Raw genomic sequence first — 23,427 nt, forward strand, 5'->3', positions numbered from 1 at the left:
GGCCTATCTCTCTCTCCTCGGATCTCGGCCGCGGGTCGGCTTGTGTATGGGGTGTGTGTGTGGTTTGGAAGTGTGAAGGAATAGGTGTAAATGAAGATATTTTTGGGTTTAGGGGATATTTATATCCCTTAAATCCCATTCTCATTTAACCCATCTCAATTAATCCAAGTCCCTGATCCGCTCCTACCCGATATTAATAATTAAAACGCGAAATCACTAACATAACTTTCTTTATTCAACATTATAAATTTTAAGATGTTACATTATATTTAATCTATAATATATATATATATATATATATAAACGAAACCCCTAAAATCGTATGTGTCACGATATGGTCGCTCCTTCCTTTTATGTTATCTGTGATGTGCCAAACACAAAACCTATGTTTAGGTGTTGTACATGTGGCCAGCTTCAAAAGAGCATCCCTGTAAATCTTGCCTATAAAGGACAAAAATTGGAAGTTACCAGTAAAGTGTGACCTTGACCATGTTTCTGGTGGGATCTTAGATACCCAAAGATGTGCCCTTTTGTTTAAGTTTTTTAGGTTGTTCATCTCTCTCTCATAATGTGTAGGTGTTGTACATGTGGCCAGCTTCCAAAGAGCATCCCTGTCATCTTGCCTTTGAATATATTTCTCATGTTATCTGTGATGTGCCTAACACAAAACCTATGCTCTGCAGAAGGAAACAACTTATCTACTGCTTGTACAAGACCCTGTACATACAACAAATCATTACTAAAGCACTAATCTACTAATGGTTAAATAAATTACCAAAGTACATAAATAAAAGTACTAACCTTTTGCCTGTCACTCATAAAGGTAAACTTAGATCTGTTGTTCAAATCCAAGTCATCACCAAGGCATTCCAAGAGCCATTCCCAAGAGTTCATTGTTTCAGCTTCAACAACAGCATATGCAACAGGGTAGTATCCATTGTTTGGATCTAGACCAACTGCTGTTAAAAGTTGACCAGGCCAAGCACTTTTAAGGAAAGCCCCATCCAGTCCCAAGAGATCCCTTCCTATTGCTTTAAAACCCTTTTTCAAAGACCCCAAGCAAACATATATCCTCTTGAATTGTCTTGTCTCAGATGTTGGATCTACGCATCCTTCTAATTCAAGCTTTACTGTTGTATCTGGATTAGTCCTCTTCAACTCTTCAATATAATCCCTCAATAACCCATATTGGCTTTTGAAATTTCCATTGATATGTTCCTTGGCCAACATCTTTGCCCTGTAAGCTTTCATGTCAGAAACACCAACTTCAAACCTCCTTTGAAACCTTTATTTGATAGATTTAACTTTCAGCTTGGGGTCATCTTGAAGATCAATAATTAATTGGTTTGAGAGGAACCCGGCTGTGCAAGCATAAATTTGCCTAGATTGAAGGCATTTATGTTCAGTTACCAAGCTTGTAATTTTCCATGAACTTGTCTTTTGGTATGACAGCAACAGTACCCAAGGGCATTTACTAGCAAGTGGGTCTTTCCTTTTTCCCCTACCCCCAATATTTTTCTGGTCTGATCCCTGATCTTTATTAGCAGTGCTAGATCCAACCCCCTGCCTGTGGGACCCATCTTCCATATCCCCTTCACACACTGCCCTCACCCTTATCAAATCATCTTTTCTTATCCTAATTTGTCTTCTTGTTTCAACTGCATGTGCCTTGATCATAGCCTTCACCTCTGCTTTTGTACCAAAAACTTGCCCCACATGGAAAAGAGAATCCATGTCCCTCTCATCTCCTTGTTTTTCTATATACAACCTATCATTATCCAACATAACATCATCCATTTCAATGTCCAAACCCTCTCTGAACTACCAATTGTATCCTGCTGGTCAACTTCAAAATCAGTATGCAATCTAAAATCCCTCATATCTACATCTACATCATTTGTGTCGCCATCTTCATAGTTGAAATCACCATCTGAATCACTTTCTAAATTTTCATCACCATCCTTAGCTTTCTTAACATTCTTAGATTTCTTAACTGGACAACCCTCTACATTTTCATCCTCATCAGAACATTCATCTCTCATCTCAAAATTAGAATCCCTACTATCATCAGTTCCATTTTCATCATCTGAACTTGAAGATTCTTCAATATCTTCACCACCTTCATCTCCAATATCATCTCCACTTTCATCATCTGAACCTGAAGATTCTTCACTATCTCCATCTCCACTACCATCTCCACCTTCAACAACTTCAACATCTTCATTCACTCCAACATTTTTCTCTTATTGAAAAGTCTCATCTCCAACATTTTTCTCTTGTTCCACGCTGCCTTTACCAGTCTCATTTATGCTATCTTGCCATTCCAACAACAACCTTTTCTTAGTTGCATTTCCTTTATCTATTACTATCTCACTTGCAAGCAACTCCTCATCTGTTATCTCTTCAATAATAAACTTTGAGGGTGAGTAGAAGTATGTGTGTACATAGGTGTAATCATGCTCAACATACATATTCATTAATTTCCAAGCTCCAATATACTGAGCAAATCCCCTAACATCATCATTACTTCCCAAAGCTCTAAGCCCCCAATCCAATTTTGAACAAGGTACTAGATAGTGGTAGAATCTAACCTTTTTTGTAGGATACTATAATTGCTCCAAGATTCCATCAAGCTCGTGAACAGAATACTTGTCAATATCGAGCATGTCAACAAAATTGACAACGGCTCTGTTATAAACCCGTCCCGGAAATTTGGTGAAAGTACCACCATGATGCAACTTGATCGAGAACAAATGTGGATGATTAACTACAAATAAAAGATTAAACATTTATTAGCTACATAAACCCGATTATAAACCCTAAAATTTGAACTTACCATAAAATTTCTCAACATCCGATTGTTCTAAGGCTTCACGGATGAAGAATCGGGGATAATCCATTTAGGGTTTTTGATTAATCGGCGTAGGAGAATGTTTAATTTGGGGGAATTGAAGTAAAAGACAAGCGGTATGGATGAAAAGACCAAACAACCCTCACATGCGACTCACGTGACGTTTTTTAACTGAGTTTTTCTAACCCAGTTAGCGTAAAGGACATAACGTGTAGGAAAAAATGTTTAAAGGACACCGCCTGTAAGAAAACTAAAAAAGGGACATGATCCATAAACTGGCTTTGTTTAAAGGACAAAATTTGTAATTCTGTCTAATATATATAAATACAAAAACATTCAAAAGGGTTATTCAAATATTTGGCAAGTAAATAGTTCCATGTCTCATCATCCATTTTCCTTTACTATGAAATAAAAAACAAATTTTGGGGGTGTGCTATAACTATACATTCATGTTATAAATATTTATTTCACACATACAACTATGACACTATTGTCACATTGTAGCATATCTATTTAATCTTGTTATGAACCTATACACATGTGTATTCACGAGTTGGCATGAACACAACATGATTAAGAGCATGTTTGGGAATTGGGATTGAGTTTGAAACATGATTATTGGTTTATTGGCTTTTTCAAAAAGCCATTTTGAAAAACTGTCTTTTAATCTTTTTGAAAAAGCTAAACTAAGAAAGTTTTTTATGATTGCCAAACACATTTTATCTTAATGGCTTTTTGTAACCTCTAATAAGCCAATAAGCATTTTTCAAACTCAATCCCAAACATGCTCCTAACTATAATTTTGTTTTTCTTTCTTCGACCAACGGACATTCTTTTGATAGGATGGGTAGGGGGGAAGCATGATTGTGTGGACCTTACTGGGGTATCTCTTCTTGTCGGGCTTAGGGATACCCGATTTATTGCTAGGCATGCCGTTTTAAAGGCAGAATCAGGATAAATTGCTAAGCACGAGAAGACATGTGTCAAGAATCAACACTCCTTCATTCCCTTTGCTTTCGATACATTTGGGTCTCTTGCTCTCGATGCTGCTACGTCTCTAAAAAGCGTTCAGCGGGTCGTGCATGGTAACTCATCGACGCCGAAGAATGATAACTTTGTTTTCAGTAGGATCAATTTTGCCATTCAAAAGAGGGTGGCGGTGCAACTTGTTGCCCGCTTACCTGTCTCTCTATTGTAATTAGATCCTTTTATTGTGTAAAGATTGTTAATTTAGTAAAAAAAAGTACTCTTAATTTACAAAAAAAAAACATAATATTTCAAAAAAAAAAACATATTAAGTAAAAACCATAGATGTCTATAAAAAAAGTTGATTTCAAAACTCAACGTGACTATATTTTAGCATAATATGCACAAATAATTTAAATTTTAACATAAATAGCTCTATAAAACCTATAAAAAAACAAGTCAAGTAATGAATACGCTAGATTGACCCGACCGATACAACCCGTTTAGCTAATTGTGTTACGTATGTGCATGTTTGATTTGAAATTGACCCTTTAATTTTTATGTTACATTTGTCTTGTGTAAAAAGTTCACAACCTTAATTCCTTGTGGGATGTCGGGTGATGCTAGTAACATCTTTGAGATAAATGCTTGTTTCACCTACCATGTAAGTCATTTAATTGTGTACATTTACCACACTCAACTATGTTCCTAAACTAGGTTAAAAACTCTATTTGTACCAGTTCCACTTTAATCATCCTTTGTATCATGTTTGACTTCACAAAAGCAGGAAGGAACAGTGCTTTTGATGATTTTTTAAACGACATCTTAATGTTAGAATTTTTAATCTGAAATCCTATGAGAATTCTCTTTATGTTTAAATCTATCGGTGATTAATAAATACAATTATTTATAAATTATTATCTTTAAACAGCTAGTGACAAAAATATAAAAATAATCTCATGGGAGAGCAAATAAAATGACCACATAAATGTCAAAGCTTAGGGTGCAACCTAATAAAACAACGTCAAATGAATAGTGATTTACTTATTTATATGTGAGAGGAAAACATTTTGCTAAATAAAATATATATAAAATATGCTTTCGTTTTCTTTTATAACTTAATAATAGTGTTTCATATAAATTCAAGACACCATTACGACTTTTAACTTTCGTATCTATACAACTATATAAAGCATAATAGACGGAGAACAATGCAATTTCATATAATTATTAACACAACTAAGACGAATTTAGTAGTAAGGTACAAGTCATACATGTAATAATTCTTATTAATAAACTTTACCGAATTATTACATTATTTAATGCATATTTATTCACTGTACTAAGTACATATAATTGTATTAAGTACATATAATGGTGTACATTTAATAATAATAATAATAGTACCCAAATACAATAATTGTTTAAGGTAGATCGGGTTAGATTGCGCTCTTATGAACCAGCCGTGAAGTGCGGTACACTCACTATATTTTAATATAAACTTTATTTCAAGCCGAATGTGATACGATTAGAATTGTCTCACTTATACATAATTTGTTTAGGATGTTATTTATGCTGTAGAAATTAACATTTTCTTTTGGCCTGATTGACCAATACAAATCCACACCCTTTCTTGCAATTTATTGAATATATGTTGTATCCAAGATACTTAAAACCGTACCTTTTGTGTATAAGACAACTTGTCAGTGAAATATAGATATTTATGTCCAGCGACTTGATAAAAAAAACCGATTGAAAGAAAGAGAATGTCAGAGATTAGGGACAAGAGCGATACCCCACCCTAAGCTCAAGTTCATTAATAAGTGGCTACAAAAAGTTTTGATCGAATGTTTCAGGCACAAATTCGTTATTTTCAGTTAATTCTTTTTGCAGGTCTAAACACTTAAAACCTAAATGCAAAACCGAGAATTGACCCATAGCCAAACTAAACCCATACACGAAACTGTAAATTAAAAAACAGATTGGTTTCGCGAAACCAAAAGGTCGTTTTAGTTCGATTTGAGCTAAAACGACCCTAACCCGCCAATCCGCACCCCTATTAAATGTTATTTACCACAATTAAACAATCAATTACTCAAGTTGTGACTATACCTAAATCACAAGCTATACTTTGATTTCTTATATGGATTGAAGAATTGGAGATCTCATCTCAGCTGATTGTGACTTGGGAATCATGATTTTAAACTCAATCACACTTCATTGACAAATGACAACACTTTGAACTTTGTTTATATATTTCCAATGACCTTGTGTCCGTTCACGGACGCTTGTTTGGTCTACGTCACACACACACATATATAGAGAGAGAGTTAACTTATGTATACTTTGAATTTATTCTATCTTATATATAAAAGCATTTTGATTAAATCACACAAATAAATGGATAACATCGGATTAATGGGTTGAAATGAAAAAAAAGAGAAAAAGGAAAAAACATAAAAACTGAAATCTCTATGAAGAATAAAATTGAAAAATCTTGGACTAGTGGTAAAAAAAATAAAATAAAATAAAAATATTTGCACAAATAGCAAAATTTAATCAGCCGAAAAAAATGGCTATAAAGTAATAAAGCACTTCATTGTCCTCCACTTTCCACACGGAAACGCTGCAGTCCACACTGTAACTCAACTCCGCCGTGAACGATTGCCGTTGCATGCTCACTCGCCGGTAATTAGAATCATACACAATCGCCATCAATTCATCATGGCTATCATTTCCGTTTCCACCATCGTCTGGTTACAGTTTCTGGCTTTGATTTTCATGTCTTTTGCTGCTGCAAGTGATTTTCACGGTGTATTTTCGACGTCAGATCGAATGAGCGGTCGGTGATTAGTAGGCTTAAAGCTCATGACAGTTACCGTCACTTTTATTATCCTGTTGCTACTGGCGTTGATATTTCTCTTGGTGGAAGCGGTCGCCCTAATTCCGTTGGGTATGTTATACACACACACACACTCTCTCTCTCTCTCTTGTTTTGCATTTGTTGTTGTAATAACTAGTTCTGCTTGGTTTATATGTTATGAGATTAATCTGAATTTACGTAAACGTAATTTTGAATTTCCTTGAGACTTAGGGCTTGTATTGAGGTGTATTCAGATCTTCAATAATATAATTGGCATTAGAGTAAGTTCTATACGGTTTTGGGGCCGTGTGTACCATCTGACATCTAATCACACATCGTTTCAAACGGTTGTCCAGATATATAGAGGTTGGACGACCTTTTTGACCAAAACCTTTTAAAGTTTAACCGTCTATGGTTAGAAAAGGCATGCAGATATTGGCTAGATGGTCGTTATGACATTTTATTTTTAATGTTTGACCCCAATGGTTGTTTTTTCTTTTTTTTTGGGGGGAGGGGGGGGGGGGGGGTGTTTCTAATGAAAACGGGTAAAGTTCACACTAGGTATAAAATTTTTTGAACGAAAACGGGTAAGTTCACACAAGGTATAAAATTTTTCGAACAAAAACGGGTAACTTTATACTACTAAGCAAAAAAAGTGAGGGACACCCCGGGCCATAACTAACCGTCGCCCCTGTCCCTTACCACATAGTCCAAAAGGGCTGGTTTCCTTTCGAACACCGCATCAAATTTTGAGTCAACAGCTTTCCGAATATTGTTCAAACGACTGTCTTGATAGAGGTCGGAAAACTGTTTTGACAAAAAAGTTTCAAAGTTTGACTGACCGCTTATGGTTAGAAATTCCATCTGGATATTGCTCAAACAGCAAGTTCTGACCAATAATTTCAAGTTTGATTTTTTGGTCAAGAAGGTCGTCTGAGTGTTTTATGGACGGTTGTTTGATGGCGTGAATTCAGATGAGGGTGGTGTTGCAATAACCTTGCTTTTGCAAGTGTCTGATATGCAAATCTAATTGTCTCACAGGCTTTACTATACCAAAATTGGAATAGGAACACCATCAAAGGAATATTATGTGCAAGTGGATACAGGAAGCGATATAACATGGATTAATGGCATACAATGCCAAAAGTGCCTTAAGAAAGGATATCGTGGGGTATTTTAATTTCATATTTGTTTCTTGATTTTCTTCATTCCTAGTTTTATTCATCATCATATTTGGTAAACATGTTCTATCATATTCTATATCTAACAGATGGACCTTACACCATATGATCAAAACTCTTCATTTACTGGAAAATCTGTGACATGTCATGATCAGATTTGCAAGGACATTAATAAGGTCAATACAGTTCATGGTTGCAAGGCTAATGCATCTTGTCTGTATCATGTGAGCTATGGAGATGGGAGTGAGAGTTCGGGTTACATGGTGAAAGATGTTATCCAATATAACAGCGTGTCCGGTGACATGGAAACTAGGCCAGAAAATGCAAATGTTTCTTTCGGGTACATCTAGATCTTCTTTAATACTTTCTTCGAGTTGTATATAATGATTAATGCATGTTACCTTTTCCTATCTACCAAGTTCCTTTTGTTGGCACAGAGCAGAGGCAAGTAAACAAGAACAGAGAAATAATTCTCAAATGAGAAGAAAATTTTGAGGTTCAAACAATATATAAGGGGCCCTTTTGTAGGGATTAAAATTTTCGAAACTTCCAAAGTGAATCGTAGACTAATAAAAAACGTAACTACGCTAATAAGTGATTTACACGTTTATGGTAAATATGGAAGGAAATTAAAGCTTGCAAAATCTTAGAAACCTGTTGATTAAATAGTGGAATTTGGGTCTAACAGCTGAGACAAACTGCCTATGGCATTTGCCACATGATCTGGCTCATCAAGACCTTTCCGTCCCCTGGTCATGGGCTTTGTAACTCCAGTCGAAGAGTCATGCCTGTTTGGGTTTTTTCTTCCTCGCTTCGTGTTATCCAACTGATCCAAATAAAAGTATGCCAACTCTTGGACCAGCTCCTCATCGTTAATAATATTATTGTTTCTAATTAGGTGTGGTACTATACAATCTGGCAACCTAAATTCTCAAGATGGCGCGTTTGATGGAATTCTTGGTTTCGGGAATACAAATGCATCTGTCATATCACAGCTGGCTTCTTCCGGGAAAGTTAAAAAGATGTTTGCACATTGTTTAAAAAACGGTGGTGGTATTTTTGCAGTTGGGCATGTTATTAAGCCAAAAGTTAATTCAGCACATTTGATCCCAAACGAGTAAGCGATTATAATTACAATTCTTGTTGTTTGATTGTTCAGATCTCCTAATTTTAGACATTCAATAAACGTTTATCACTTTAAAATTTTTAGGATACATTACACTATCAATGTGACGGGAATTGCAGTTGGTTCAGAGTTTTTGAATCTTTCAATAGATTCGAATGGAACAGTAACGAGAAAAGCAATAATAGATAGTGGTACAACATTGGTATATCTCCCGAAAGCGATCTACACGCCATTGGTGGACAAGGTACTTAGGGGGTGTTTGGTAGAGGGAATTGAGGGGTGAGAAATGGAATTGGAAAGAATTCTCTTGTTTGTTTATGAAAGAAAGAGGTGAGAAATGGAAATAAACCATTTCCATTTCTCTGATTTTGTTTCTCTAAGAAAAGCGGAGAATTGGATTTCTAGGGTTTCATTTCTCCCATTTTCCTCCTTTTCCTTTCAAACTCTTTCTTTTTTCTCCGTGTATAGAACTCAGGAACACAGCGGCAGTCACCTGACATCCATCAGCATCGCCGCCGTACCTGGAGTCAGCTTCTATCAATCATTTAATCATCACCAAACCTAACCTGTGAGTTCTCCTTTAATCCAACACTTTGTTTTCATTATACATCTTATTCTATTAGCTTTGTACAAATCAATAATTATTAAGTGGTAGAACATGAATTAGGTTTATGTTGTTGATTAAATTAGCAACTGCTTCAATATTCTTAGCTAAATGAAGTTTAGATTTAACAGACACAAAGCAAACTGATTCCAACAATTCAATTCTCTGACCGTATGTTCCACATCCCCACGTTGTCCAGCGCGATATAGATTGCTGTTCATGCCTTCGGGTACACCTATAAAAACACATCATCTCGGTTTTAGTGTAATGATACGAGCCTTGCGGGTTCGGTCTAGGCCCGCTTGCAGTAAGGTTCCATCTCAATGTTCGAGCCTACATCAGGGACCAGGCAATCTGTGTGGTGGGGCCACCAGGGGGAGGGCCCGAGACCCCAATTCTAGAGTTCTTGTAGTGGAGAACAGCGGTGGTTGTGAGCACATGACGGGTGAAGCGTGAAGACACGACAACGTAGTAATCTTTGACTTGCTGGTTGGCAGTGACCAACACGAAAGCCGACTGTCCAACGTGGAGATCAAGCGAATCGTAGGAGTTCTGGACCGTGTGTGATCCTTCCACTTCCACAAGTTTCATTTTATGTCCTTGAATCCTAAAGTTGATAGATGTCTGCAACCCGACGTTTGATATTCTGAACCGGTATGTTTTCCCTTGTTCGACATCAAAGGTGTAACCGTTCCAGCCACGCCCGTTGATGATAAGTCCATCAGGATTAGAAATGCTCTTGCCCATGTCCAATATGTGTCTTAATCTCTACAAACACCAAACACATTAATTAATCAGTCAAACTAATTCAATTTCAAATATTATGCAAAGCTAATTAAACTAGCTAACCAACCTGCTGGCCTTTTTTGTACCAATCCCCGGCAAGAACCGTGTGATCTCCAACAGGGAAAGGAAACGGGACTGGAATGTGTGGGCGGCTGTAGATTTTAATGCCACCGTAGCCTCCAGCCGCCTTCTGCATGCCAAGTGAAGGGAAGTAAAAGAAGCTACCAATCTGATCCTTGGCTTGAAGCATGTATGTGAAATTCTTGCCAGGTGGGATTGGACAAGTTGTATCATAAGTACCATCTTGCCATGAGTTTCTTCTGTGTTGTAGTCCATTCCTGAAAAAATAAGTTTAGTGACTTGTGCATTATTATTATTATTATTATTATTATTATTATTATTATTATTATTATTATTATTATTATTATTATTATTATAGCATGAAATCTAACATAATAATGTCACATGAGCATTCACATATATTGTCCCTACAAAATATGCAAGTATTTAATACTCCTCTATTAAAAGGGGTGACCTTTTGAAAACAAAAAACATTCAGCAAGTCAGTGAATAAAGTAGCCTGTAATCATTTTTCTTGCTTTCATGATCACTTTGTTGCTAATATTTGGATTATATTTTGGAGTTATTTGTTTTTCTTGAATTTTCTTATATTTTTATGTGTAGATGGCAAGATCACCTTCCAGACAAAGAATAGTTGCCATAGGTGTATTTTATGTCATTTATGTTACGATTCGTTGGTGGATGTTGTGTACTTATCATTTGCGTCGGTCGATTGAGTCAATGACTTTACGTACAAAATATTTAATGAGTTACCATAATAGGCGTGAAAACATGGTGAGGATGGTTTATGAAAGTGATGTTACGAGTGTTGTTAACATAAGAATGAATATACATGCATTTACAACACTTTGTGATATGATAGAAACTAGAGGGGGACTAAAGAATAGTAAAAACATGCTAGTCGATGAGCAAGTTGCTATGTTTTTACATACCCTTGCTCATAATGCAAAGAATAGGATACTAGTCAACAGATTTCATCGGTCCGGGGAAACTGTAAGTCGGTATTTCAAGTTAGTCTTAAATGCTATATGTCGATTACACAAAGAACTCTACAAGTCACCCGTGCCAGTGCCAGATAATGAAACTGATGAAAGATGAAAATGGTTTAAGGTTAGTCAAACACATTTTTTATTAAAGATATTTTTTGCTAACATAAATTAGTAAGTAATGTTTTCTTTTAACTCAGGGTTGCTTAGGAGCATTAGATGGAACATACATTAAAGTTAAAGTCCCTGCTATTGATAGAAAACCTTATAGGACAAGAAAAGGGCAGATTTGTACTAACGTACTCGGAGTATGTACGAGAGACCTTTTATTTACGTATGTCTTGGCGGGATGGGAGGGTTCTGCAGCTGATAGTAGAGTTTTGCGTGATGCAATCAGTAGACCCAATGGTCTTAAAATAACTCCGGGTATGTGATAGACAATTTTCAAAGAATATACATAGATTTAAGTATGATAATTAACATAGAGTTTATGGTTAATTGTAGGAACATACTACCTTTGTGATGCCGGTTATACAAATGGTGAAGGATTTTTAACTCCATATCGAGGTCAACGTTATCATCTTAACGATTGGTCTCGTCCTCCTACGAATGCTAAGGAGTTCTTTAATATGAGACATTCATCGGCCAGGAATGTTATAGAAAGATGTTTCGGAATGATTAAAGATAGATGGGCTATTTTGCGTGATAACTCATATCATCCCATAGAGTCCATGCCACGTATCATCATTGCTTGTTATTTATTGCACAATTTCATACGAACAACAATGAGTGAAGACCCTCTTGATAACGAAATCCCAGTAAATCACACACAACCTGCAAATGACCATGACAATGTTATTTCTATGATCGAGCCCTCACAAGAATGGACCGATCGTAGAGACCTTCTTGCTAATGAAATGTTTAATAGTTGGACTGCGATGCGTGCGCAGCGTGCCAACAATGTTTCTTAATTATGTTTGACAATTATGTATTTTTTATTTGTAGAACCAAGGATGTTTCTTATTAATGTTTATTTATGCACTTTATTTGTTTCTTATTAATGTTTCTTGTTATATTGTATTTGTAGTTACATGAATTATGATTTTTAATTGTATAATTATGCATTTGTACGTAGACATGGCAGATTCAAATATAGTGAGAGGAGTTACTCGGAGCAAGCATACCTGGACAAATGATGAAGATGCAAAGCTAATTGATGCATTAATGGAGATACATGCATCCGGAAAGTATGCTGGTGCTGACAATGGATTCAAACCAGGTTATTTAAATGGTGTTCAACAATTGCTAGATGTAAGTCTTCCTAACTCTGGCCTCAAAGCAAAACCACATATAAAGTCTAGGATGAAGACATGGAAGACACACTTTAGTATTGTATATGATATGGTGCATACAAGTGGGTTTGGTTGGGATGAACAAAAATGTTGTATTATTGCCGATGATAGTGTTTGGAATGAATACGTGAAGGTATATTCTAAAAAATATATTTTTTAGATTTTAAAATTTTAGTCTAATTTATTTGTAATTGTCTTGTAGTCTCACAAAGGTGCTGTGAATTTTCGTGACAAGTCATTTCCTTTCTATGACAAATTGTGTACCATATTCGGTAAGGATAGAGCTACTGGTAGTAAAGCAGTTGACCTTGGAGAAGAAGATGTTGTTCAAGAGACGCAAAAAAGCTCACCTGTTGATATTGAAGACTTTGATTTTGTTGATGAAGCCGTTCCAAATGTTGATAGATCTGAAGGACAAACAGGAAGTGTAATAAGCAAGCGCAAAAGAGGTAGAAGCACGGATGCAGATGAGATATATCGAGAGTCTTGCAAAGATATCAAGGAAGTTTTGCTTCGATTTGGGGAGATGGTGGGTGAACAACTTAGCAAAGAAGGTATGGAGGCTCGTGAAATCTATGAAAAGGTTAGTGATGAGTTGAAAGCTTTACCAGGTATCACTACGAAAAAACGGTTCAAAGCAGCTCATTTGATTGGTAAAGATGTGGATCTAGGACGTTCTTTTCTTGCGTTGACAATAGAAGAGAAAATTGAGATGGTCGAGTTGTATACCGATGGTTCAATGGGATAGTTTGGTTGAAGTATGTTTTGTATGTGAATTGGTTTTAACTATGGTTGATGTTTTTTGCTTAAAAACTATGTTTTGTATGTGAATTGGTTTGATCAATGCATATTTTGGTTGGAATTTATGCATCTTTTTATATGCTTTTTTATTTTTTAATAAATATTTGTTATGAATAAAATACGTGTGCTAATGATAAAGTTGATATAATTCTCTGTTTATTTTCTATGTACCAAACAAGAGAAATGATTCTCAGCTATATTTCTCTACTGAAATCTCTGTACTACCAAACAGAACAGTCAATTCTCATTCTCCAGACCAATTCCCTTTCTCTGTAATTCCATTTCTCTATTCCATTTCTCTACAATTCCATTCTCTGTACCAAACACCCCCTTAGTGTTTTCTATGTTCATTTACATTTTCTGTTAATTAAACTGGTCACTGTTGGCTTATTTGAAAGTTTTTATCTTTTATATGTATTTTTTTAATTCTTTTTCTTTAGATAGTATCAAGGAAGTCTCTTACGGGATCAATTGTTGATCACGAGCCGTATACATGCTTTGAATTTGATGGAAGGTAACTGTTTTTATGCAGCTTTCTCTCTTCATAAATTTTCATCCCTAAAAACTTGATTATGAGGCTTTTAGTAACTGTTTTTTTTCCTCTTATGTTAAAGCAATGATAAAAGTAGACCTGTAAGAACGGGGCATGATCGTGTTCGTTCGTTTAACTTAACCAAACTAACAATCAAACATGAACAACTAAATGAACGTGGTTTCTTTGTTCGTCAAGAAAATGAACGAGCTAAAAACAATTAAACGTAAATGTGAACTACAATGTGTTATGCCTAAAATGTTACTAAAACTAGACTATTGTAAAATGAAATATTAACAAATGTAAATGAACTAACGTAAACTAGCTACCATGAAAGAGCGTAAACGAACGAACATAAAGTATGAAATAAACAAAGATTTAACTAATTTCTGATGTTATGCTTGCAGTGTTGATGATGAATTTCCTGAAGTCACATTCCATTTTGAAAATTCACTTTCATCGAAGGTTTATCCTCATGATTATCTCTTTTCCTATGTAAGTATCCTCTGTCTTGCAAACCCTTTAGAGCTTTACTATTTATGTTCAGGACTTATACTGGTTGACCAATAACATTAGATATACCCATTCTCAAATTATGACATATGTACCCACCCCTTAAAACTTGCATTCGGATATGAGAATCTGCCAATTTGGAGTGTACGGAGAAAGAGAAGGGTATACTGGTCACATTGTAAATTTTACTAAATGAAATTGGAAAATTTGAAGTTTTAAGTAGTTTGAATAGGTATATCTGATATTAGTTTTTTTTTAATTGTACATATATGATAGTTTTAAGGGGTATATATGAATATGCAAGTGACATGTATAATTATCTTATTTTTATGCTATTTAATAAAATGAACTAATGCATCAAAATCTTGCAGGGTGGTTTAAAGTGTTTGGGTTGGCAAAAGAATGACATGGACCCAAGTTTAAGGGACAAAATTGTATTGGGAGGTAACCATATAATAATTAGCACATTAATATAATTAATTTAATCTATGATAGTTGCATCTTATTCCTTGTTATTTGTTTTTAATTTTTCAGATTTAATACTCTCCAATAAGCTGGTCTTGTATGATCTCGAAAATCAGACAATTGGATGGGCCGAGTACAGCTGTGAGTTATATGTTTTCAATGCATTAGAAAATGGAACTCGATTGACTCGCTTCTAAATTTTTAAACTAACTGTTTTGGGTTTGCCTGTTTGATCCATTTTAGGTTCTTCAAACATCACTCTTAAGGACGACATCACCGGAGGGACATATTTAGTTAGTGCACACGATTTATCATCTGCTTTCAGTCTGATTAATCGTAGGTTTATAAGATTCTTGGTATTAATTTCTGTACTTGTAATTCATGCCATATAGTAAAGATGCATGTACATCTTATAATCATAGTTTAAATGCATTAGAGTACCCGAAGAACGCCTTTTCAAGTGGCTCCAATGGTGAACCACTGTTGCAAAATCAATACATAGTGTCGAGTTAAAATGAGAAGCACTATAACTTAAAGAACCATTTCAACTTGTGAACCCCTTTTAGCTGTCTGATGTGCAAGATCAACTATCTTTTACGTGGTAATATTTTCATAACTGATTAACGCAAAACATGTTTCTTACACGAGTGAATACACTATATGTAAGCATATAATGTGTTCATTGGTGAACACAAGGTGAATATGTGTTGACACTTTCGTACTCAAACTAAAGACAAGTATTCAGCGTGGAGTATAGTCATATACTGGATATTTACTTGTGTTTCCAAGAGCGAATATAACGTTAGAAACTCTTGTGTCTTCACTCTTCACGGTGAATATCTTCAACGTGTACGCCTTCATTTTGGTATGTCATGTAAAAATGAGTAAATGAGCCATTTTGGGTTTATGAAGTCCAATGTAAATGTTGGGTCATGGATAGTATGGGCCCATATGCCCATGGTTTCTTCATGCCCAATCTTAATTTGTAAATGTGTTGATGCGAATTCTAAAATTTCTATATCTCACGGTGGAGCGATAGTAGAGCTGAACACATACAAAAACCGAACAGTTTTCTAAAACTGAAAAAACCGAAACTTCAATTTTTGTTCGATTGAGGCCATGCCAATTCAAGTTGACCTATGCAACCCTAGCCCCTAACAACTGTGATTGTTTGAAGCCAAAACCAACCAATACAAACATCTAGCCCTGACGAAGTAACGAGTATGATTGTTCTTTGCAAGAGAAGTAATAGCTAATAGTTAAAAGTATCATTGGTTATATTACAAGTCTGCGTTATTATCGAACGTTTGAGATATTAATATCTAATTTTACCACAACAATAAATCAATATAATTAAATTATCATATCATAACACCTATTACACCACATCGTGTTTATTACATCATATCATATATGCGTGATATATAAGATAAAATGCAACACATTTTTTTATCTTTATTTTTTTATTATTTCTTCAAGTGTTTTTTTTATATTGAATTTTTACTTGGTTTTATTTTACATGTGATTTACCGTTGGATTTAGGCCGGTACTCTAACAAACCTAACCGATACCAACTAAATGTGTGACCGCATGTTGACAAATTTATTTTTTGGGTTTAGTACCCTTTCCGTTTCCAACTTTGTTATTATATATATTAAATTTGGAATTTCGGCTTTCACAACAGTATTATTTTGGCTTTAGTTACAGTCCCATCACGAAACCGACCGAATTCGCAACGCCTCGTATCCATAACGAGCATGTCTCACCAACTGAAACACGTCGTTCTAAATATGTTTTTAGTTTTGCTATAGGTTATTTTGTCTTTTGAGTTTAACACTGTAACTGTAACAACCTAATCGACACCAACTGAAAGCAGCTTTTTAATTGGGGTTTATTAATGAGGAGATAGACTTGGGGGTTTTCTTTCTTTTTTCCCTTTTCATTTACACACAAACAAACAGCAAGACAAGTTGAGACCTCTAAATCTACTGCAGAAAACAATAAACTAAAAGTATCAGCTTCTTCTTCACATCAGGTGATTCGTACGAATCTCCCTCAATTTCTACTCCATAAACTAATTAACACCTTCTGTTTAGTTACTGTTTCGATTTCACTCGTTGCCCTTTAATTAGATCGTCAATTTCAGCAATTTGAGTTGGGCTTTCTAATTTCTGTTTTCGTTAGGTTAATTGATCAATTAGGGCTCTTGATTGGACTTTAGTTGGCCTTATTTTCCCCTTTGGGAACAAGTTGTAGGTGTTTCGTTTTCATGCACACCAACTGTTTGTTTAAATACCTCAATGGGAGATACTCTTTTTCGTTTTATTTTTTAATTGTATTTGCTTTTGCTGAAGTTTGTTTCTTGTAAATGGATGATTTTGTACCAGTTTACTCAAATTAAAATGATTACTTTTCCACTTTTGATTTCATTGCAACCTTTTATGTGTGTAGATATGCAAACAAAAACCAAAGGGTGGTAGCTACTATGAATTCTTCCATAATACAAGAGCAGTGAGGCCTACAATCCTTCATTTTCAGGTTTGTTTCGTTGCGTTATGTTCGTTCAATCATATAAAATGTGTATTTTTCAAACATCATGTATTGTGTGTTGTGTATTGTGTGCAGTTAAGGAATCTGGTATGGGCTACCTCAAAGCATGATGTATATCTAATGTCTAATTACTCGATCATGCACTGGTCTTCATTATCACAAAATCTAACCGAAATCCTTAATTTCTCTGGGCACGTTGCACCTACTGAGGTTATTTATTTATTTATTTATTTATTTTTGAGTCTTTTTGAGATTTTTCTGTGCCCGCAGAAACATGCTGGAAGTTTGTTGGAAGGATTTATGCAAACTCAGATTAGTACATTAGCAGTCAATGATGGTTTTCTAGTTGCAGGAGGTTTTCAAGGAGAGCTTGCTTGCAAGGTAATTTGATCATACAAAACTTGCTTCTTTTGTCAAAAGTTCAAAATTTCTTATATTTTCTGTATTTGTTACCAACTGATGCAGAGATTGGATAAACAAGGAGTTAGCTTTTGTACAAGAACAACCTATGAAGAAAATGCCATAACAAATGCTATTGAGATATATGATGCCTTGAGGTAATTATGAAATGTTATGTGTATATATACACCACAAAACATATTATTGTTAGTTTGCTGACTTTTATATTGCTTACTTTGTAGCGGTGGAATGCATTTTATGGCGTCAAACAACGATTGTGGTGTGAGGGAATATGATATGGATGGATTTCAACTCGTGAATCATTTCCATTTTCCCTGGCCAGTGAATGTGAGTTTCTTAAAGCGATGATAAATATTTAGTTTTTTAGTATGCATCAAAATGTGTTACGAGATTTATTTTCAATGATAATCTAGAATGTTTTATGCAGTTGAACATAGGCCTGTAAATAAACCGGACGTTCATGAACCAACGCATTGTTCATATTTACTTTTAATTGGTTTTGTCTCAGTTATGTCTGTTCATCTTTGTCAGTTATGTCCATTCATTTTTGCTTGTGAACCTTTCGTTTATACTGTTATCAAACAGACATAAACGATCATGTTAATTTCTTAACGAACAAACATGAACAAGAAAGCCTTATTCGTGCTCGATGGTTTGTTTAGAACAATCGGTCCATTTACAGGTCTAGTACTTGAATACATATTGTATGACTTTCACCCGTTTGACCCGTTTCATTTTGGTTGCAGCATACATCTTTGAGCCCAGATCGCAAACTCATAGCTATAGTCGGTGATCATCTTGATGGATTGCTTGTAGACTCTACAACAGGAAAGGCAAGAACTAGTGAATACAAATATATTGCTTTTAATTTTATTTCAAATAATAACATCATAATTTTTGGCAGATGGCTGCCACAGTGGAAGGCCACCTGGACTACTCATTTGCAACCGCATGGCATCCAGATGGCAAAATCTTTGCTACAGGCAATCAAGACAAGACTTGTAGAGTATGGGATGTAAGAAATCTTGCAAACCCGGTCTCGGTTCTTAAAGGTAACATGGGCGCGGTTCGGTCGGTTCGTTTTTCATCAGACGGGCAGTTTTTGGTGGTTGCAGAACCAGCGGATTTTGTTGTCTGTTATTATGGTTGGTTTATGCTGCCATTGATGGCAACTTTCTTTCAAGTTTGGTTATTTCGTTTGGTTCTATGTTCTATAGTTTTTGAAAGAGTCAAATCTGCGCGTGCTCTTTTTATCGTATTAACAAACACACATAAACGAACTAACAACTTCTTAACGACTAACACAACATGGATGAGTTTTATATAACAAGTTTTATAATTTATATTAACGGTAGCTCCCAGGTTAAACGAATAGTGCCCATGTAAGAGATATCTTCCGATTAAGTTCACTCATTCAAATTTAAGATCTTAAAATGCTATTTATACTGTCCCATGAGTCACCTGTCAATATGCTTAGGATTTTAAAGTTTTTAGTATATTTTAAAAAGTTGTTATTACCTTAAGTCACTACCTGATCAAAGTTATATTGAATCCTAGATCTTTATATTAAGTCCACATTTGTCATATTGGTGTACTTGTACTAGTTGACCAAAATCCAAATTACAAACTACATTTATTACACAAACCGAGTTTGAATGAGAGGAAAACAATCGAGCTCAAGTTTGGCAAATATAATTATAAAGCTGTTAGGTAATCAACGAGTTGAGTCGAGCTCAAGCTTGGCAAATTACCGATGAGACAAGCATGACTTTCGAAAAAAGAACTTGAAACAGTCGAGCTCAAACTCACACACGTTACTATTTTATTAACGAGCCAGACCGATTTTGTCTTTAAATAGTAGGTTTAATATAAAAAATGGTTTTTAGGTATCTAACAATAAAACAAATGGTATTTAGGTGTTCTGCCATCTCAGATGGCTGGATTTGACTCCTCTCTCCTAGTGGCAATCCACAAAAGCAACGTGTAAATTGATGGTGACTGGATCAGCCATCTGAGATGGCTAAATCTAACTTTATTCCCTTGCCACGACGCAACACAAGATGAGACCAGCTATTTGAAATAGCTGGTTTGAACTTACATTTCCAATCATAGCAAGTCACGGGCGTATTATTTTTGAAGATGGCAACATGATTTCTCAGACTGTTGTTCAACCCCGAACACAACCCGGGTGTTGTTTCCCCATCGTGCAGTCCATTTCCCGTTCTAGAAAATTTTGGTGATTAAGGAGAAGTTGGCCCAGAATGATTTGTTCTACCTCTTCCTTAGTGTTGACTACGAATGGCACGCCGGTCAAGGAAAAATCGAGCTTCAGTTTGGTCAACACCGTCACACTCGGCATAGTTGCCGAATTCCTCTTGCTCAAGAATCACAACAGATGTGGTGTGGATTAGGTTTAGATTTGGGCAATTTAGTCTATATTAATTATTATGCATGTATTTAGACGCATGGTTTGTTTAAATGTCATCATTAGCTTTTAGTGAATTGGTTAAATTAATCAATGTTATATGATATGTTATTATTATTTTTGAAAAGGTGTTGGGGATGTTTGAAAGGGGACATTGTTAAATTAATATTCAAACACTTTTATGGCACTTTTATAACAATGGGAAGTTTAGTAAAGTAGTAATGTCACACCCCGACTTAGGGCCTAGGTGTCACACCCGTTAGTTGGTATCTGTTTTGAAAATATATCAGAGTTGTGGGTTTTTTTTAGCGGAAGTTTTTAAAATATAATCTTCATTTATAAAATGTCGGGTTAGCATATCCGTTGAATATAAGCGGAAGCTTTTGAAATAAACTATTATTATATTAAAAATTCGGGATTTAAATACCCGTTTGATATTTCAAATACCTGTCTTTTGAAAATATAATTCTTTATATTATTCTAAAAATATCTGAGCCATCAGATCACCTCTAATGACTATGTCTCTAATCTTCTATTAGTCTTGCCTGTCAGTTCTATTATTTACAGTTTCCCTGAAAGGTGGGCGAAAAATACGTCAGCACACTGCCGGTGAATGATGCTGACTCAAATACCATTGTGAATATCAATAATAATACCTTTGTGACAACACTCATTAGGCACTCAACTCAATTGGGATAAAATAACCCTAAGTACTTATACAATTAATTATATACACAATATCATTTATCTGAACAGTTCCGTAGACTTCCAGAGGCATGTTTGATGATATGCATGGCCTCGGGGAAACTCCGAGTCATCATATATGTATGGATCCAGATACATGTATACTCTTAATCTGAGTATGCCCGTTTCTTATTATTGTAACACAAAGTTTTAAGGATTCGTAAATCTTATGCAAACAGTTCAGACTTTAAAAGAGTTGTAAAAGTTTAGGGCATATTCACCTTTTGATTGTAATCAGTTTCTGACACTGATTCCTGTATATGATCAGTTTCGGTTACTGACCCCTGTCTGTAATGATTTTCTGTTACTGATTCCTATCTCTGTTTTCTGATTGATTAATTGACTGATTGATTGTTATCTCGGACCTATAGTACGAGAATAACTTTTGTATAAATATCTAGATCAACGATCTAGCTTCAGACCCGTAGTCTGTTTTGTATAACTTTAACCTTGACAAATCATTTGCTTGTTTATCAATCATATGTCAGGTTTCTTCTTCAGGAAGAAACATTACTTTAACTATAATATGTGTGAATAAATAGTATATTTCTTAATCATTAAGAAATATATTTTAATGATACCCTTTGCATGTAAATGATAACGTTTTTTTTAATCACGAAGAAACAATAATTAACTATAACCTTTGCTTATAAAAAGTTATATTATATTTAACAGTGATCAAGGTTCGGGCTATACCCTCGACTATGGTCTAAGCTATTATAATAACAATAAAATACTAACTTAATTAGAACCGCTACCTCACACGGGTATTTGGAGTTAAATGCATGATCGAGCGGCACTTCTACTCTATATCGCATACTAGAGCTTAGATCGTCAGAGCTTGGCACGTTCCACGAGATTGACACGCTTCCCGAGGTAAACGTATGAAAGTGGAATATTTCGGTGTGAGTTATGAAGTGCCATGGACCCTCCTATTTATAGCTGAAATCTTGCAACTTTGCGTCGCTCGAAGATTCGTTTGCGTCGCGCGAAATGTCAACATTTCACTGAGTCATCAGGCGCCCTGCCACGTGTCACCACATGTCATGCATGCAGAAGTGCTACTCTGCGTCGCGCGAAGAATTATGATCCTGTTACTTCGCATCGTGCGAAGCTACTCAAAGTCGGTTTAACTATTTTGTCTTACACGTAGCGCGAAGATTCTGAAGTCTAATCTTTCGCGTCGCGCGAAGGATGAATTTTATATTTTTCATTTCCAATCCTTGTACTATCCAAAAATACTAAAGCAGCTCGCGACGATGCGAGCGTGCGAAGTGCAAAGTGCGCCATCAAAACGCCACATTACGCTCATCGCCCGAGTTTGAGTCCGTGCACGTCGGGTGCTTCACACCTTCCGCTAGGACTATGGAAAGTGGTTAGCCACATTAGAACATTATTATGGAAACTTGCTTACTTATTAAGAGCTTCCATTTATTTTCATATTTCCATGTGGGATGAAAGTTCCCTTTCTTATTTATACCCATGTAGAATGCTTCCACTTTCTTCCATCTTTCCATGTGGGATGGAATTTTCTCATTTTCTTAAGATAAGATGCTTATTTTTCTTATCTTATTTTTCTCATTACTTGTATTTGAGATTATTTTTAATCCTTCAACTTTTAAAGTTGACATATTTGGTCCAAAATAAATATGGGTTTTGTAACACCCCGACCAAAGGCGGATTATACATCGGGGCGCCACATATTGTTTCATTACTCGTGATACTATTTGGCGTCAATATTTATTAATACACATTTATCGCGCACGCGCAACGCAACACAAGATAACATAAATCAATATATATTAACTCAAAATAATCAATAACACAAACTCGTCTTGTTACATTTTAATCTAGGTCCAAAATGAAAGAAAACTTCCTACGTGTCCTCAAGCTTCCAAAAGCAGCTACAGCAAACCTGAACATGTGTTAAAATAAAACGTCAACACTAGCGTGTCGGTGAGAAATCAAGTTTAATACATATACATAGATAACCATAAATCTGCGCGCAACACGTGTATATCTGGTGTTTAGCAAGGGTGTAATCAGATTGTGATCAAGCCTAATAGATCATAGCTCATAGTTCAATCCGTGCTCCCAATTGAGCACAAAAACAAGAAAACATCTGTGCAAGTGTAACAAAAGAAAACCGTAAACGATAGGTCTCCCGTGTTCATCTAATGG

The 23,427-nt window shown here is 35.4% G+C and overlaps 1 protein-coding gene and 1 pseudogene across 1 annotated transcript; both read left to right on the top strand.

The window, feature by feature from the left end:
- Positions 1-6,541: 6,541 nt before the first annotated feature.
- Positions 6,542-15,499, top strand: LOC143578123 (aspartic proteinase 39-like; annotated as a pseudogene).
- A 2,046-nt stretch (positions 15,500-17,545) lies between these two features.
- Positions 17,546-19,193, top strand: LOC143577579 (uncharacterized). Its single transcript, XM_077061373.1, has 6 exons — positions 17,546-17,645; positions 17,733-17,867; positions 17,928-18,038; positions 18,123-18,214; positions 18,299-18,404; positions 18,824-19,193. Exons 2-6 carry the CDS (start codon positions 17,778-17,780, stop codon positions 19,094-19,096), a joined length of 672 nt encoding a protein of 223 aa, XP_076917488.1. The 5' UTR covers positions 17,546-17,645; positions 17,733-17,777; the 3' UTR covers positions 19,097-19,193.
- The last annotated feature ends 4,234 nt before the right edge of the window (positions 19,194-23,427 follow it).

The sequence above is a fragment of the Bidens hawaiensis genome, unplaced genomic scaffold (genome assembly GCF_021521415.1).
Source record: "Bidens hawaiensis isolate Kalapana, Puna unplaced genomic scaffold, B.hawaiensis_p1.1 tig00001461_1, whole genome shotgun sequence".
In the NCBI taxonomy this organism is placed as follows: Eukaryota; Viridiplantae; Streptophyta; class Magnoliopsida; order Asterales; family Asteraceae; genus Bidens; species Bidens hawaiensis.

Excerpts from the sequence above, each read along its gene's own strand:
- LOC143577579 (XM_077061373.1), top strand. The coding sequence starts at position 17,778 with ATGTCTAATTACTCGATCATGCACTGGTCTTCATTATCACAAAATCTA. Across the intron at positions 18,039-18,122 it reads AAGGAGAGCTTGCTTGCAAG|AGATTGGATAAACAAGGAGT; the intron begins GTAATTTGATCA and ends CAACTGATGCAG. Across the intron at positions 18,405-18,823 it reads ATTTTCCCTGGCCAGTGAAT|CATACATCTTTGAGCCCAGA; the intron begins GTGAGTTTCTTA and ends TTTTGGTTGCAG.